Genomic DNA, 18,663 nt, shown 5'->3' with positions numbered 1-18,663 from the left:
TTTCGCTCCCTAAGGCATCCTTCGCTTTTAAAACTCCAGGCTCTGCCCGTAGCCGGTTCCGGGGCCCAGCAGCGTCTGGGGCGGAGCCCTGCTGACTCCTGTCTGCCCCCGTTGGGCGCCGGCCCAGATGTCCTGGGGGTGGAGCCGGCACCCGGGGGCCAGTTGAAAAACCGGCCCCGGCGCCCCGGACTCCGGGCTCGACCCTCGTTTGGAGCCGCAGCCGGAGCCTGGACGGTCCCCGGGTCTCCCCCCGCGCCCCGCGCCCGCCATGGCCGCGCCGCCCGGGCTGCTGATCCGCGGGGGCCGCGTGGTCAACGCCGACCGCTCGCAGGTGGCCGACGTGCTGGTGGAGGGCGGCCAGGTGCGGGCGCTCGGCCGCGACCTGCTGCCGCCCGGGGGCGCGCCCGCGGGGCTGCGGGTCCTGGACGCGGCCGGGCTGCTGGTCCTGCCGGGCGGCATCGACACGCACACGCACATGCAGTTCCCCTTCATGGGCACGCGGTCCGTGGACGACTTCCACCAGGGCACCAAGGTACCGCCCCGCGCCCCGCGCGCCCGCTGCGCTCCAGCCGCCGGGCACCGCGCGCGTGCGGGGCTGCGGGAGGCTCCCCGGGCCGCGCCCCCCCGGGCCCTCCTGGGGCGCCAGCCCGCCCTGCTACCCCGCTGCCTCCACTGGAGTAACTGGGCCAGTCTGAGCCGTGGGCGCCCTGCCCTCGGCCTCTCTGCACCCGGTAGCCTGGACCCCCGTTTTCCGGGGTGCTCTATGGAAAGCCACCAGCCTTCCGGATGCCAGCTTGACGCCCCCAGACCTCGCTCCCCGCCCCCCATTTCCAGCCAGAACCAAAAGAGCCCTTCGCGGGTAGTGACCGTCTTGGCTCGGACTGAGCGCTGCGTGGGGCGCGGAGAAGTCCGCGGGGGCGAGGAGCCCGCGTGGGCACAGTGTCTGCCCCCCCCCCCCCCCCCCCCCCGTGGAACTATCGCAGCCCTGCCGCGGATTTCCAGGTGTGAGCCCCCAGGCTCGCGCCCTTGCATCAAGGCGGCTGGTCCCCTCTCCTCTGTCCTTGCCCCTGTGGACACTAAATACAGCCTGGGGCTCCTGCTGCTGGAGCACCTGCTGATGGTGCAGGAGAATCGGGTCACCACCCCCAGGGGCCCCCACCCCACCCCCACCCCGGGTGAGAGCTTGGCTTTCCGCAGACACCAAGGCCTAGAGGCCCTGGTCAATGGGCAGGACCTTAGCGCTTCTCCAAGGCTCCTGCAGGCGGGACGGGAGACGAGCGGGCGGCCTTGCTGGGCCCTGGGCTGGACTCCACCCAGCGCTCCCCTAAAGCCAAACCCTCCCGCTCCCTGGGGCCTGTGTTCTGGGCTGTGTGAGGGACCTGATCCTTCCAAAGCAAAAGTATCCACACCCTCGAGGCCTAAGCTCTTCGCTCAAGGATGTGCTTGAGGTTTTCCAGGAGGGGGACCCTCTACAACCCCCCCCCCCCCATGTTCCCCAAGCATCTATGAGACCAGAGTATTTAACAGGAAAAAAAAGAATGATTTGACCCAGAGAAGGGCCTGAGGCCGGCTGCCGCCTCCCAGTTACTGATCGTCAGCCTTCCCCCTGGGGCAACGGTCAAAGTCTCCTGTGAGGCAGACCGCTGTTTGTCTTGGAAATTGATCTTTTGCTAAAAACTGAAATTTGCTAAATTTCAATGAACTTAGTTTTACACATTATGTAAAATGTTCAGATGTCAAAGCCATGCAAATTATAAACAATTAGAAAAACAGGACCGTAGAAAGAAGACTGTTACTATGATCTCCCCTGACAACCGACATTTGGGGGTATTGCCCCTGTGCTTCCCAGAAGGCTTCACTGAACTAACTGGGATTGCATTGCGTGTGCGTGTGTGTGTGTTTGTGTATGTGTGTGTGAGTGTGTATGTGTGTGTGTGTGCATGTGTATATGTGTGCATGTGTGCATGTTTATATGTGTATATGTGCATGTGTGTTTATGTGTGTGTGCGTGTATGTGTGCATGCATGTGTGTATGCATGTGTGCGTGTGTGTGTGCACGTGTGTGTGTGTGTATACCTGTACATGAAATTCTCTAACCTGTTTTCAGTTGTAGTACAAGCTCTTCCTGTTATAGACTCACCATTAACAAAGTGCTTTGTTGACATCAGGGCATCCCATCGACACCCCCATTTGCCAGGTGGGAGCTGCTACTTCTGACCATGGGTTTGCCAAGCCATTAGCACCATTTCCCCTCATCAGTTCCCTTTCTCGCACAGGGTTCTAGGGGAAACAGCCAAGGAGGGGCTGGAATGCGGTGGGGGAGGGACATTCCTTTGCTGTGAAGGACCTGGGGTTGAGAGAGAAGCTCACCCAAGGTAACCCAATGGGAAGAGGGAGCTGGTGGGACACACGGGGCCCTTGCTTGTACCTAGCACATGGTCCAGGTGCACACCGTTGTCCTGGGTGAGCTTCTTCAGGGTTCAGCTGGCTACTCCAAATAAATGTCGACATAAGGGTTGTCCAAACCTGTAGAGGATTTTCATGAGTTTATTTGAGCCAAACTTATGACAATTACCAGGAAGCAAGACCTCAAATGCTTTGCAGAATGCGAGTTTGCTGTTCCTTTTATGATTTGAGATTAAGGAGGGGATGGATGTAAGGAAAATTATATGAAGGTGGAAGAAAGCAAGGCAGGGTTGGGTTACAGGGTATTTAACAAGATTGTGCGCTCTCTCGAGGGTACTTATGCTTATTTCAAAGGTGTGTTAAACTAAATGCACCTGGAAATGGACAGGGCTTGCTTAAGGCAAAGTTGAACCTTTTACTAAAAAAGTTATATGTCTGGGGCATGTCTCCCCACGATGGCCTGCCCAGTTAGAAATTTATGATCAGCTTACTTTCTGGAAAACCCCTTTCCATCCACAGTGCTTTCAGGAGGTGGGTCCCAAAAGGCTAGACCACGAGATCAATAGCTGTTTGCTTTTTGCATCCACCAAGCTGATCATTTATAATACCTGAAAAATAGTAGGGATACTATTGTGGTATTCTATTCATTGATTACTAGATTGTGAGGGGGCCCAATTTAAAAAATGATTTTGTAAATCAAATTCATGTGAGAGGTTGGTTTAGAGCCCGTCATTAATTTATTTAATTAAATGTAAAAGCTTTCTATCTGATATAACAATGAAAATAATGTTCTGCTTTAAAGAAATCATATTTCATTTTCTTGGGTCTATAGTGGGTGTCTGGTGGTCTTTTAATAATTTAATATCTGTGAGGAAAGACAATGGGATTTTTTATTCAAATGGATATTGTGAATTAGATAAACTGAAGGAATTGTGGCTTTGTTTTCACTATATCTTGTGGCAAGAGGTTGAGTTACAAGAGCTCAGCCGGTTTTTAAATACATATACTTATATTCAGACATATATGCAGCTTGGAGTAGTTGGACTCGCATTAAAAACCTGGCAGCATCAATAGCTGGAGGAAGAATCTTTTTTTAAGTTGGGAAAACACTCAGAACACTTTTTTTTATAAAGGACAAAAAGTCCTCAGAATTATCAAGAAAGAAAATTAGACTTTGCTCTGAAACTTTTTGGTAAAATGCCATCAAGATGATCCCCTATAATAAGGCAGTGGAAGGTATGTGATTAAGCACCCACTGATGGTTGTATTTATAGAGCTCCTTACCTTGTAGAAGAGCAGTGCTCAGGAAACTTGGTTGCAAACCAAATCCCTTTTTCTGATGCTTGCTGGAGCTCCAGGCTGGGCTTCCAGGCTTTGCGGGCTGACTGTGTGACCTTGAGCAAGTCACTTCTTCTCTCAGGGCTGTCAGCCTTTCCTTATCTGCAAAAGGAAGCATTGATTAGAAGAACAGCTTCAATTAAAAAATATTTTTAAAGCTAATGAAAAACAATATGTAGGTATCATCCAGCCCTTAGGAAAATTCTGGAGCATTATTGATGTTCAGTATATATTGACTGAATGAGTAAACTGTTGTTTTTGTTTTTGTTTTTTTAGGGAAAAGAGTACAAAAAGAAATATTTAAATCACCTATAATTTTAACATTTTGCTTTCTATCCTTTCTGGTTGTTTCCTTTTGTGGGGCATCTAAACAGCTTTCCTTCCACTCAGTTGTGCATACTCTCTGGAGTCAGCCTTGTTCCGTAAGCACTTCCCCTGGCCGTGACTGTCATTGAGGAACTCGGTTTCCGCGGCCTGGTCAGCCTCTCCGAGTCAGGCCTGAGTCTCAAAGCTTCCCCTCCGGTCGCGAGGTCTCCCCTGCCCCAGGCTTTCATTTCTGCCTTTCTGAAGATGCCACAACCTGATGTCCCATAAGCACCTCAAACTCAGCCTGTTCCTTCCCTCCAAGCCCCTCACGCATTTTTTTATCCTGTTTCCCAGACTGTTAGCAGCTTCCCTCTCTTCTTTTCAGCGTTGGACATTTTGACAGTCACCAGTGTTTTGTTTTGTTTTTGTTTTTGCTTGTGTATAACAACCCAATGGGCATCATTACTCAGATCCATGGTGATCGACTTAGAAATCAGCCCTCGGAGTGAAATGTCAGGGCCGGTGGGTACTAGATACATCTTAAAGGAGTTTCATACGTCCATCCAGATTGCTCTTTCATTTCTGCTCCCACGAGCAATACAGGGGACACTATAATTCTCATTTCACTGCAGCCTAGCTACCTGTGAATATTGACTTTAAAAAAATCAATGCCAATTTCATAGGAGCAACAGAATTTCTTAATGTTTTTATTCTTAATGTTTTTAAACGAGCGTTTCTTTGATGGCTGGTGAGGCTGAGCTTTGGAACCCCTCGATGTGCCAGCTCGCATGTTCCAGCTCTGGGTGCATCATTCTGTGATTTCCTTGGGTGGCTCCTTATTGATTACAAAGTTGATCTTTACACTATTAATTAGAGGAAGAAAAAAAAAATCCTCTCAAATATTAATTTGAAACTGCCCGATGTTAAGTACGGCTTTGGCCCTGCTGAGGGTGTTGTATGTTAGGGATTAGCTCACTGACCTTGACAGAATCGAGGGCTTGCCTTCTTCCAGCTTCCATGCTTGAGATCTTGATGCTTTTCAGTCCCGCCACTGTTTCCTCCTTCATTTGCCGGGGCTGGATGTTTTCAGTGTCACGCAGAAATAGTGTAGAAATTAAGGTTTCCACGATGCTGCTGTTGGGGAGGAAAAACTTTTTTCTGTAACCTTTTAGTTTTAGGGTTTGCAAATTAAACTAAGTCAGTCTTCCCCACTGGTGACACTTCTGGACCCTGTCACTGCCATCTAATGTAGAATAACCCTAAACTAAGGCTATTCCAAGTTGATAGTTTCCATTAATTCAGTCAACAAACCCTTCTTGGGAACCCAGTAAGTGCCAGGCATTGTGGTTGGGGTGATAGACATGAAAACCATGTGTTCGTTCTCAGTGGCAGACAGCTCGAGGTTATGGAGCTGCAACTTTACCTGGCCTTAATAAGAAGTTATATACGATGGACTGTTGGGCTTGCAGACTTAACTTTGATGACTAGGACTATTGTCAACTGAATACTTGAGGTCTGGCATTTTCCCTTTTGTGAAGTCGCCAATCACAATGGCTTGCATCACCAAATTGTGTTTTTAGTAGGCTATTTGGCTAAGTGAGCTTCAGTAATTACCCAGGGCAACTCCTCACCACTTTGGGCTCCTCTTTTCACAGGGCAAGTAACAAATTGACGGAGGACACTACAACATGCCAGTTCCATTTCGTTTACCTAATAGAGAAAGTGCACGTTCTAGGGACAGGGGTAAGGTCCTGAACCCTAAGGATCTGTTCACAGATAAAAAGCACAGACCTTAAAAATTAACTTAAAATAGCCCTAGCTGGTTTGGCACAGTGGTTAAAGAGTCAGCCCTCGGACTGAGGGGTCCTTGGTTCGATTCCAGCCAAGGACATGTAACCTCGGTTGCAGGCTTGATCCCCCGCCCCGGATAGATTGGATTTGGGGGAAAGAGAAAGGTAAAGTTCAAGGGTGACTCTAAGTCTGGTTTGCACAGCTGGATAAGTGATGGTATGATTAGTGTTTCACACTTGGGGACATAGGAGATAAGCTTGGTGAGGCGATGCAGCAGGCATCTTTCCAAAGCCAAATGTGCTTCTGGAGTTGAAACACAAATTGGGGTCATAAAGCTTATTTTCATAAGTCTTAGTGACTATGAGAAAGCTGAAAATTCAGTCAGCGTTTTTCTCCCTACAGCTCAAATGCACTGTTGGACTTTTTTGTTTGTTTGTTTGACTTGGGTTGAGCAAGTCCTGTGATTGATTTTAGTGAAACAAAGTCACTTGTTTCAGGATGAGCTTAGAAATACAAAAAATGAAGAAAATGCTTGGGATGCTTTCAGCAATGATTTACAACCAAATACATTCTTAAATAAAATCTTGTGTTATGTAAAATTATGACCCCACTGTTAGTTGGAGTTTATCTCAATTTATATTCTATCACATTTGCACCTGAGACAGCACATGCTGTCTTCCTAGCAAAAGAAGCTTTAGATAAACTGGACAGTTTTCAAGGGAGAACAGCCAAGGTAATTAGGAGCTGAAAGAATTGATTTACGAGCCCAGATGAGAAAAGGTAAATGCGTTTTATATGGCTAACTACAAATAAAAGGGGAGCGAAGTCAATCAGCAGTAAAAACAAAGGAAACAATTAGGTTTTATATAGAAATATGAAAGAAGTGTTCATCTTTTGCTGGCTCTCCCTCCTCTAAGCTCTCTTCATTCTTAGATGTTGGGTAAAGCTGGCGGAACATTTTGTGAATTTGTGAAGTAAGCCTAGAAGCAGCTGATGCTGAAAGAAATTAAACAAATACTGAAAATATCTAAAGTGGGCTGGGACTGTGTTGTTCTAACCAGCTGGTTCACTGGATAAAGCTGATTATCCATGAGTAATAGCTTTATGAAGGCAAAGAATCCCTGGTATGGGCCCTTCCTTATAAATCTTTAGGGGGCCATTATCATTAGCGATTGTCACACTGATGAACATCACATGAGCTTAATAAAATTGCATTTCATTTGTGAATTCATAATTCATAGTTGAATGAGATTTGTTTTGTCTTGCATGGCTTTTGGTTTCCTAAACGTTTCAGTGATTTTGCCAACCTCTGCATCTCTCCAAGTGATGATTCACGTAATGACCCGGGTTCCCGGGTTGGAAAGCAGATGACACTAAACGGAAGATGGGAGAAGGGGGAATGGTCTGCATGGGGTAGAGGCCAAGAGCAGACTGAATGGAAGACCTCCGGCTCAAGGTTGTATCTTCTTCCATGTTACCAATGAGAATTTATCAGCTGTGTGACCTTGGAGAGTCATTTGACATCTCTGGGCCTCAGTATTCTCAACTGTAAAATAGGACGGCAATTCCTACCTCTCAGGCTGTAGCAAGGCTTAATTTAATAAGCTCATGAGTACAAGATGCTTAACCCAGAACTGGGTATTTAAACAAGCACATCTTTCAAGAGGCAAATCAGTCTTGAGAGGAGCAGGTCCCCTTCCCACCTTGGGGGATCCACTCTTATCAGGATTAGAGATCTGCAGCCCTGGCACGTGGCTCATTACGCCTGGTTTTCCTGACACTTCTCCATTTTGGTTTTTCTTTAGAGTCCCCCCTTGGTTTTCTTTGGATCAAAGCCATTTTCATTTCATCAGACATGCCATTCTTTTTCACAGAAGCAACTCCAGCAGTTTTATTATTTTTATTTTATTTTATTTTTTATTTTTATAAGCATTTATTTGAGCCAAACTGAGGACAATGTCAAAAAGCAAGATCTCAAATGCTCCCCTCCAGCAGTTTTAATACTTCAAATTTTAATTTATGTCAAGTCTACTTATGTCCCTCGGGGTCTTTTAAAGGCAGCATCTTGGTGCATTTTCCCGGACCCATCAAGTTTGCCCAAGTGCTTGCAAATGCATGTTGCTCAAGGAGATAAATGACTTCAGCAGAAAACTGATGTCTCACCTGTTGAAACCCTCTTGTGATTCCAGGCTGCCCTGGCAGGAGGCACCACCATGATCATCGATTTTGCCATTCCTCAGAAAGGCAGTTCCCTCATCAAAGCCTTCGAGACCTGGCGAAGCTGGGCTGATCCCAAAGTCTGCTGCGACTACAGCCTTCACGTGGCAGTGACGTGGTGGAGCGACCAGGTGAGCCACCTGGGGGTCTAGTTTCTTTTTAGTTCCCTAATGTCAAAACCTAGGAAACTGGTGGATGACTGGAGGTCAGAATTGGAGGGAAGACTTTTCATTGCCTGTTCTTTTGTACCTTTTGAATTTTGATTCCCGTGAAGTGTTGTCAATTTCCAAAACTAAAATTTAAAAAGTCTTATACAGATGATAGCAAATATCCTTCATAATAATTCACAATAGCTTTTCCTAGTATTTAATTCATGACATGTAATTTTAAAAAGTACTGACCTCCCATTCTGGCTGGTGTTCTCAGTGGTTAGAGCATTGGCCTGCACACCTAAGGGTCTCGGATTCAATTTCTGGTCAAGGGCACGTACCTGGGGTTGCAGGTTCGATCCCCAGCCTGGTTGGGGCACGTGCGGGAGGCAACCAATCAATGTGTCTCTCTCACATCAATATTTCTCTCTCTCTCTCTCTCTCCTCTAAAATCATTGGGAAAAAAATATCCTCAGGTGAGAATTAACAACAGAAAAAAGTACTGATCTCTCTTTTCCTTAACTTCAACATTTCCAGACTCTATTAAATGGCATTTTTCCATAGACCAGAACTTTAATTAGAAATGGTTAATTTTTGGAGAAAAATCAAGGAAATTCCCATTTAAAACTAGATGCCTCCATTCCCACTCTTGGCTCTCCCCAGCCCCCCCCCCCCCCCCCCCCCCCCCGCCTTGTGCCCTTGAAAGAGAAAGGAGAAAAGACCAGGACGTTTTCAGGGCCTCCTCCCAGCTGTCCCCTAACCCAGTGCTCCTGCTACAAGGCTGTGCTAGTCTCACTACCTGGTCAAATCATCTCATGATGGCGCTTAAACTAGCCCTCCACGTCTCCTAACTACTTAGCTAAGGCAGGAACGATTCCACATTCAGATAAGGAAGACAGTTTTCAGAGATGTTCAGATGTGTCTGTTTCTCCCCATATAAATTTGTATGTGTACTTTAGAAGCAGTTTTTACTTGTGATTTAAATCAACATGTTTTTCCACATTGGACTTAATTCAGAAATCTTTTTACCAGAAAGGGTGCACAAGGGTGACTTGACTTGATGTTACCATGTAACTTATGCCCCCACCTCCCCTCTAAAAATTGGGCTTTAGACATCAAGTTAATATAAAACCAGTATTCAACCTTTAACAGGTAGGTCAGCAAATATAACAGCGAGGTTCATAGTCCACAGCTGAAGTTAATTTTTCTCCCAAAATGCCATTCTAAGCGATGCATCTGAGCTCTTTTATGCTTTTAGGGTCTTCCTGCCTCCCTTGTTTCCTCCTCTCCTATTTTATCAGAGCAAAAATGATGATGTTCACCCTTAGCAGCGCTTCTCACACTGGTTACCGCGTGAATATTGTTAAAATACAGATTTTGTTCAGTACATGTATAAGTTTGCTAGGGCTGCTGTAACAAAGTACCACCAACAAGGGAGCTTGAAGAACAGACATTTCTTTTCTTACAGTTCTGGAGACTAGAAGGCCGAGGTCAAGGTGTGGGCAGGGTTGGTGCCTCCTGGGGGCTCTGAGGGAGACCCTGTTCATGCCTCTCACCAGCCTCTGGTGATTTGCTGGTAATCTCTGGCTTTCCTTGATTTGCAGAAGCATCACCCCAATATCTGCCTTCATCTTCACGCGATGGTCCCTTGTGTGCATTGGTGTCTAAATCCCCCTTTTCATGAGGACACCAGTCATACTGGTTTAGGGCCCACCCTTATGACCTCGTCTTAACCAATTACATCTTCAATGCCCTGATTTCTAGATAAGGTCACCTTTGGTGCTTGGGGTTAGGGTTCAATATATGAATTTTGGGGAGACACAAAACCCATCACAGCAGGTCTGGGTGGGGCCTGAGGTTCTGCATTTCTAGGAAGCTCCGAGGTGATGCTGATGTTGCTGGTCCAGCACCACCCTTGGGCAGTGGCGAGGACTAAGCTGCTGTGAGAGCAGTGTCGTGGGGCTTACCCGTGGATGCGAATGACAGGGGTGACTGACAAGGCCACCTTCAGAAAGGCTCTTCTACTGAGGGAGGAACGGGTTTTGAGTCCAAGCCCCTTGCCTCACATCAGCTTTGATTCCTTCTAGAGACACAACTGTTCCTGTTGCTGCCCCGTGGCTTTATCTTCACTTTCTAGAATAACTTCCTCATATCGGGAGATAGGTGCTGCAAATTTATATCCAAGTGTAGAAAGGAAGTATTTGGGGGAAAACCATGAACTTTTCCAGGATTTAAAAGTATCGTAGCAGCAGGTGAAATGGAGTCTAACGTGGGGGGAAGGTCAAGCAAGGCCTTACTTGCCTCTTTTCTGGAATTAAACTGTCCTTATTTTACTTAACTCTTCCTCAAAATGCAACGTTCCGGAAAATACTGAAATCACCTTTACCTTAAACGGTGACATTTTCCTGTCGTTGGTTCCTTTTAGGTTAAAGAAGAAATGAAAGTCCTCGCCCAGGATAAAGGCGTGAACTCCTTCAAGATGTTCATGGCCTATAAGGACGTGTACATGGTGAGGGACGCGGAGCTCTACGCCGCCTTCTCCTGGTGCAAGGACATCGGGGCGATCGCTCAGGTCCACGCGGAAAACGGAGACCTGATCGCCGAGGTGAGAATCGTGTCCCCAGCTCCCACAGCAGCGAAACGACCGCCACTCAGGGGAAAGGCGATCGGCCCTAAGTAGGTGAACTCATGTCATGCACTGGAAGAACCCAGTTTCCTGAGGTTTAGAAACACTCGATTTATTTCTTTTTTTTAAAAAGAACTTTACTGGTTTTCGAGAGAGGAAGGGAGAGAGAGAGAGATGTGGATATGAGACAGAAACCTCGGTCATTGTCTCTCCCCCTCGCCCGCCCCGGAATCAGACCGGCCACCCCTTGGTGCACAGGCCGGGCTCCAGCCAACTGAGCCACACCAGCCAGGGCAGAACCCTCCCGAATTCCGTTTACTTGAGTCTCTGCTCTGAATTTTGCTCAGGTCTTATAGGCATTTGAATACGGATTTTCTATTTTCAAACCAGCTATTCTATTGGATCTCGAAGATGTTTTATTATAGAAACACAAATATTATTCTCTGTGTAGCTCAGGCCGCCGCTTCGGAGCGCCAGTGTGGACATCAGCTTAATCTGACGGCTTCAGCAGTGCGTTAGGTAGCTGTTTCAAGTTTCACTCGTTTCAGAAACTGGGGGGTAAAAAGTGTTTTGGAGGAATCTGGCCCATATTTATTTCTCTCGTTAGTTCCATTATGAATGCCCGAAGGGTGCGCCGCCTGCCAGATTTAAAGCTCTGTCTCCTACCCTCTGTATTAGCTGATTTTTTCTCTCCCTGGGCTCGGTTCCCATTTACGTCGGTGAGATGCAGGCTGGGCGGCCAGGTGGCAGGAGGGCGATGGGAGGGGAGCTTGAGCTGCAAACACAAACAGACCAGGGTGTCCCCGCTTCCCAGCTGCGTGGCGCCGGGCAGGCCGCTTCCCACGCGCGCTCTTGACTCCCTGCCTTGTTTTGTAAGGAAGCCCTAACAGTCTGCAGAGGGAAATACCTGGTCCGGTGTCACTCGGTGGGTGAGGGAGAGGGCGGTGAAGGCTGCTTTGGTACCAAGTAGACTTAACGACGTAATATAATACCATGGGTGATTTCCACAAGGATCTAATATTGGGGATTAGCGTAGTTTTGTTTTATTTTGTTTCTTCTGAACCAAAAATCAATCTCAAATATAAACATTGCTTTTCAAGGAACGATTAGGCCTCACCTCATACCTGTTTCACCTTTTCAATAAAAATAATGTAATTGTGAACTATGTATATGAAAACTAACATACACGCTCAGAGAATTGAACTCATTTTTACCGACTGCACACGCCTCCCTCACGCACACCCGTCCCTACCAGAGCTAGACCCCGTCAGCGTTCCTCTTACAGGCCAGCAGCTGCTTTTGTCGTTGGTAACCCTTCCCTGCACGCGTGCGTGTTCCTGATGCCTTTGCAGGGAGCAAAGAAGATGCTGGCTCTGGGGATCACAGGCCCCGAGGGCCACGAGCTGTGCCGCCCCGAGGCGGTGGAGGCCGAGGCCACGCTGAGAGCCATCACCATCGCCAGCGCCCTCAACTGCCCCCTGTACGTGGTGCACGTCATGAGCAAGTCCGCAGCCAAGGTGATCGCGGCCGCGAGGAGGGAAGGTAATTCCCTACGGCTCTTAGAAAGCCCGAGGAGCTCCCGGGGCCGCCCTTCCCTCTCGCCGTCCCCCCTGCTGCCTGGCGTCCCTGCCCAGGTCTGCCGCGTCCCCTTAGCTCGCCCCTGTGCCCGCGTCCCTCCCCTCAGGCTGTCTCCTCGCCATCCTTGGAACCGTAAGACATCTCCTTTAGTCACAAGGGCCCACCCTTAACACCACTGTCAGTCCCAATCCAGTGGCCAAAGGCCAACTCTCCAGTTAACTTGAAAGAAGCTGCTCTGTCTCTTAGGCATCTGGCTCCATTGTCCCTCCCGGTAGCGCAGGGCACGTAGTAGGGCTCAACAAATTTTTTTTTGAATTGAATTGATTCATCTCACAACAACTTGGGCGTTCATGCAATTGAAACAATTATCCAAAGAGTATTTTTATGACAATTATGTTATGATTGTAAAACCAAAGTTGTCTTGCCCTGGCCGGTGTGGCTCAGTTGGTTGAGCAGAGTCTCATACACTGAAAGTTCGCTGGTTCAGTTCCCAGCCAGGGCACACACCCGGGTTTCGGGTTCAGTCTCGGGTAGGGGTACACAGGAGGATGTTTCTCTCTCTCACGCTGATGTTTCTCTCTCTCTCCCTCCCCCTTCCTCTCTCTCTAAAATCAATGCAAAACATATTTTTTTTAAAAAGCCCAAATTTATTTTTATCCTTAATTGCCTAATTGCCTCAGTTCTTTAGTTCAATTTACTATGTAAATAGTCATCATAAAAGAAAGGGGAAATCTCCTATTTTTGATAAGAATCAGGTAGAGAAATAATTTCATCCGTTTGCCAGTACTGGTGACGGGGAAAGGGTAAAAAACAAATAAGGGGCCTTTTCTTCAAAGGTTTAGACCTTCCTGGGATGTGCTTATGGTTTCTATCATCTCACTTTCAGAAATCGAATAATCAGGGATAGCCTTTTTTTTTAAATTTTGAGAGTACGTTTATTAAAGCTGGGGACAGTGAAACAAAGAAGGGCTTAGGACAGAAGCAGCAGCAGGGGAGAGCCTAGGGGGGCTGCTGCGAGCTCACTGGAAAGTCAGAGAAAAAGGGGCCTTGGAGACAGGTTCAGGGGGTGAGCCCGGCGGAGCTGCAGCTGCCCATTGCTTCCCTGGTTGCAAGTCGCGTGGGGATCCTCAGAGTTTAGGAGATGCACGCCTGGGGGGGAAGGAGGGGGGAAGGGAGAGGTGCCCGAATGCATTCTCAAAATGTAATCCGTCAGGCGTAAGCTTGATTGCACACAGGAGTTAATAAGGTCTTACTACCAACCATTTCCGCCGGTTGCTTCCCCCCGCCCCATATAATGTAATTTCAGTTAAAAGAGCTCCACACTTAAAAACACTGCAGTTTTAAAGTCACACATTAGGTTCCTGCCACCAGAGGGCACTGCTTCCGACCTTATGCAGCGGTTGCTCTAAAATGATGTGCGTTGTCAGTGGTGCCCCAGCAGCCTGTCAGGGCCCTAACGTCAGCACCTGAGTTAGGGAACCGCACGCTCAGCAGGAACGGTCCGGGCCGTCTTAATCCACCGGCCAGCTACGGTTTTGACAGGTCTGTCAGGAAACAGTTTCTCCATCTCGGGTATTGAATTCGCTTCAGGACAGGATTCCATTAGGAGCAGAGCAAAAAGTCTAGGGAAGGTTTCAGAATGTAAATCATAGGCGGAAAACTCACGTAGGAGCATTTCATTTTATTTTGAATTGTTTTATATTTAATTTTGGTTTTGAATAGGTAAAACATTTACATGGTCCCAAAGTCAAAATCATATGTATTAAAAACATATTCTCAGAGAAGCTATTACTTTTATTCATTTATTTCTAGCCTATCTTTATAGTTTTTCTCTGGGTGGAAAAAAGAATATATGTATAGTCTTTCCCTTTTCTTTCCTACGTGGAAGGTAAAATACTATACAGGGTGTTCTGTATCGTACTTTTTTCCTTTACTAGCTGTTGCCATCTCATGTGCTCTCTGGCTTCCTAAAATCTCCCCAAACCTCTGGTCAGCCATGGTCCCTCCGTTTTCAGCTCAGCTGTGGGTTTTGTGCACCTTTTGCACATCTCCACCAGGGTTTTGATGTGAACTGGGGAGGAAGGGACTGTACCTCGAAGCCTGAGGTTTCCCTTCGTTCATTCCTCGATATTTCCTTGCAGCATCCAGCACCTGCGTTAGGAAGTGAAAAGCAGGTTGCAGGAAAGGGGGCAAAGCTCTCACACCCAAGCCATTGACAGTCGGCAGGGAATTTCAAGTTCATGTTTATTTCAAGCCTTGGTTCATCTAAGTCGGGTAATAAACAGAACTAGGTTAGCTCCCATCCTTCCTGCCAGAAGCCACTTTTGCAAAAATGAGGCAAGAGAGCGCTGTCCTCACGCAGTTACCCTAGATGCAGAAGCAGGACCCGCTCCGTGGCCCGTGGCCCACGTGGAAGGTGGGACAGACCAGCTTCGACCCTGTGGGACGCAGAATCTCCAGGCCGCCCAGCTGCAGGCCTCTTTCACTCACCACCCCCCAGCCTTTGTCCAGTTGATGTGTCCACAGGTGTCACAGGCTTCGGTGACACCTTTTATTTTGGTTTGAGTGGTTTGGGTTATACATGTTCCTTTTCTGCTAAATATTAGCATGTGGAATTATTAATGGTCTTTTAAAAAATGTATTGTTCCCCTTTCCTCCCACCTCCCGTGGGACTTGCTCTTGTTCGGATGGTTCACTACTTTCTGGTGCTGTGCTTAGAGTGGTGGTGATGTCTCTCAGCAGCGTACCCGATGCTCTAGTTGGTATTTATCTTATAATTTGTTTCCCAATTATCACTGAAATTTCAGGGCTTTTTTTTTTTTTAGCTTCCAGTTTAACTTGTTTTAATTTGTCTTGATAAAGCTCAACTCTACTTTAATCCAGATTCCTGTCTCTAGTGTAAAAACAGGACTCCCCTTTGAACTTATTAATCACACGTTTTCTTTATACGTTTTATTTTTTTTAAGTTATTGGGCATCACATCTATGCTGGACGCTGTGCTCTAGGCATTCGACCCGCAAAGATGATTAAGATAAGTTTGGTTTTCAAGTAACTTACAGTGAACTGAGCTGTCTTGTGCTTGGGTTTTTGTTTTTTCATTCAGATTGGGTTTTGTTGTTTTGGTTTTCCTCATTGTAGACAGCTCTGCTTTCCAGGCTTGGTGCTGTAAGCTAGCCATGTCTTTTACAGAAGGATATTAGATGTCTTATTTTTCTATTTTATTTAAACTCCACTTCCCATATACAGGGTGGAGCAAAAGTACGTTTACAGTGGTTTGTATGGAAAATAAGAATTAATAAATAGAAATACAAAAATAAACTTTGTGTTTTACATATTCACAACTGTAAACCTAATTTCGCCCCAGCCTGTATTCCTCTTGTGTTTGAGGAGAAAGGGGGAGAGAGACCCACTCAGTGCCCATTCCCCCCACGCGGTCGTGTTGACCGTGGCTTGTTCGTGCTGAGTGAGGAGCTTCTGATGAGCTGACGCTTGGGGGCCAGAGCTGCTCCTAGGAAAGAACCGGTGCGCGGCCAACTCACGGTGGATTTGACTCTCAGGCTTCCTTTTTCCTTTCTGGTACTTGAACATCTGGGTACCCCCTTGTCTTTTTTAGAGCAAGATGATTTGCCTCGTGTCCAATGGCGAAGCACTTGAACACGGATCATTTAAAAACATTTTAAAAAATGAGAATGGTGTAACCATAAAGGAACTAATATGTGTGGAATGTATGCATTTGCTGGGGCCGCTGTAACAAAGAACCACAGGCTGGGTGGCTGAAACAACAGAAATGTGTTTTCTCACCATTCGGGAGTCTAGAAGTTCGAGATCAAAGTGTTGGCAGGGTCGGTCCTTTCCAGGACAGCGAAGGAAGGATGTGTTCCCGGCTTCTGTCCTTAATTTCTAGGTGACTGTCTTCTTCCTGTGTCTTCACAGAGTGTCTATGTCCAAATTTCCTCTTTTGATAAAGACCCTGGTCATATTGGATTAAGACTCATGCTAATGACCTCATTGTAATATAATTACTCCGTAAAGTACCCTATTTCAAAATACAGTCACATTCTGAGACACTAGAGGGTTAGGGCTTTAACATTTGCATTTTGGCCAAGTGACACAGTTCAGTTCAAATCACGAAGTGACTCCAGGGTCCCAGGAAGATGCTAGATACTTCCATATACATTCATTTTTTTTATCCTCACAAAATTGCCGCACTAGAGGGACATTGTGATCCCATTTCATAGATGAGAAAGACTGGAGGGTGTGAGCAAGGACCCATCTTGCCCAAGGTCACCAACTACGAAGTAGCAAAATCAGGATTTGAACCTAAGCCTGTGTGACCTACTGTATTGTGCTGCTTCTGTGTATTTCCCTTCTCAATTATAGTCTTCCTTTGTACATGTAATATTTTAAATCAAAACACGCCCTTCTAGCTAGGAACAATTATTTTTAACAATGTGTCTGGCTTTCCGTTTGGTAGCCAATGCTTCCACCCCTGGCACCTACGCCAGCGTCTCTGCATCTCTCAACCTTCTCTGACAGGCCTCAACATGTAAACATTTAAGTTTAAATGTGTAAACGTAAACATTTAAAAATACATGCTCTTAGCGTTATTTACAATAGCCAAGATTGGGAAGCAGCCCAAGTGCCCATCCGTAGAGGGGCAGATCAAAAAGCTGTGGTACATTTACACAATGGAATACTACTCGGCCATAAAAAATAAAAAATAAAAAAAATCTTACCCTTTGCAACAACACGGATGGACCTGGAGAGTATTATGTTAAGTGAAATAAGCCAATCAGAGGGAGACAAATACCTTATTATTTCACTTATACGTGGAATCTAATGAACAAAATAAACAAAATAGAAACAGATTCATGGATACATTGAACAGACTGACAGCTGTCAGAGGGGAGAGGCGTTGGGGGTCTGGGTGAAAAAGGTGAAGGAATTAAGAAGAAGAAATAAAACAGACAACAGTGTGGTGCTTACCAGGGGGCAGGGGTGGGGTGGGGGAAGGTGGGGGAGAGCAGAGAGGGGATAAGGCAGTGGAAAGAGACTTGGCTTTGGGTGGTGACCGCACAATGCCGTGTGCAGACACTGTTATTGAGCTGTACACTGAAAACCTGTGTGGTTTTCTTCACCAGCGTCACCCCAATAAATCCAATTTAAAAAAAGAACAACAAAAAGAAAATATTAAAAAATAATAAAAACGCATGCTCTTTACCAAGAAATGAAAAATGACACGTATCCTAGTGACACAGTGCAGATGCAGAACACTGCGGTTCTAACTCTGGGGCACCACTTACTGCCCCGGGTCCGGGCAATTTAGTCTCACTGAGCGTCAGTCTATTGTCCAACCAGCAGGAGGGTGGCCATGAAGGTCAAACGAGATCTATGACCTTCAAACCATATTGGCAAACTCTAGAGTGCTATACATATATTAGCTGTCTTTATTTTTAGCCCAAATCTAACAGAACCCACAGTCCTGCCGAATTGTCTAGTTTGATTCTCTGATTTAATGGCTTATCCGGGCCCCTTGTTTTCTTTCCCCTTTTTACTTCTCGTGGGCTGGTTGGTCCTTTGAAAATGTCTAGAACCATTGTAAAATAGGGGAAGAGCACTTAGGAAATTTTACTCTTTTATTTTTCAGTTTTTTATATTTATAAATGCTTCATGGAGAGAAAGTTGAAAATAGCCCAGCTAACAAAGGGCTTGTTGTATTTACCGAAAAGCGGCTGTCACATTTAAAGGAGCTAAGCCCTTCCAAGGAAATTACCTGCTATCTGGTTTCAAAGCAGTCCTGGCAGACTCCCGGTAGATGCTGACACTTTCAATATTTCCTGAGCACTACTAAAATTGTCGGACTTTTGGAACAGTGTTCTCACATCACCTTGATGGGCCAAATGATTGAATAGAACGTGTGATGAGGCCTTTCCTCCGTGACGAAGCGCCACGGAAACTCCTGAGTTGGCAACTTGTAAAGTGATTGCTGATCGAGTCTCCGCGTGTCCCCTTGTCCGTGCTTCTGTCAGAGGTTCTCTTAGAATAGAAAGGTCTCGTCATACCTGCAAATAAAACATCGTGTCCGTCCTGTTATCTCTTCAGCAAATAACACATTACCTCTTAGCTTGTATTTAAAAAGACTGCCTGTTTCACACACGCCAGAGAGAGATTTATGGTTATTTCCCCTTTTCTGGGACCAGGACAGTGACAAACAGGAAGGGGATGGGATTCGCCCAGTGTGTGTGTATCCTG

General features: G+C 46.5%; 1 protein-coding gene across 1 annotated transcript in view; it reads left to right on the top strand.

The window, feature by feature from the left end:
• Positions 1–268: 268 nt before the first annotated feature.
• The window catches only part of DPYS (dihydropyrimidinase), a 50,349-nt gene continuing 31,954 nt past the window's right edge, over positions 269–18,663 (top strand). Inside the window, exons 1-4 of the mRNA XM_087825158.1 lie at positions 269–532; positions 8,031–8,189; positions 10,633–10,812; positions 12,186–12,375. Of these exons, the coding sequence (XP_087681284.1) occupies positions 269–532; positions 8,031–8,189; positions 10,633–10,812; positions 12,186–12,375 (793 nt within the window). The remainder of the gene's footprint in view (positions 533–8,030; positions 8,190–10,632; positions 10,813–12,185; positions 12,376–18,663) is intronic.

The sequence above is a fragment of the Miniopterus natalensis genome, chromosome 16 (assembly GCF_054644295.1).
Source record: "Miniopterus natalensis isolate mMinNat1 chromosome 16, mMinNat1.hap1, whole genome shotgun sequence".
In the NCBI taxonomy this organism is placed as follows: domain Eukaryota; kingdom Metazoa; phylum Chordata; class Mammalia; order Chiroptera; family Miniopteridae; genus Miniopterus; species Miniopterus natalensis.
This window is presented reverse-complemented; position numbering and strand designations above follow the sequence as displayed.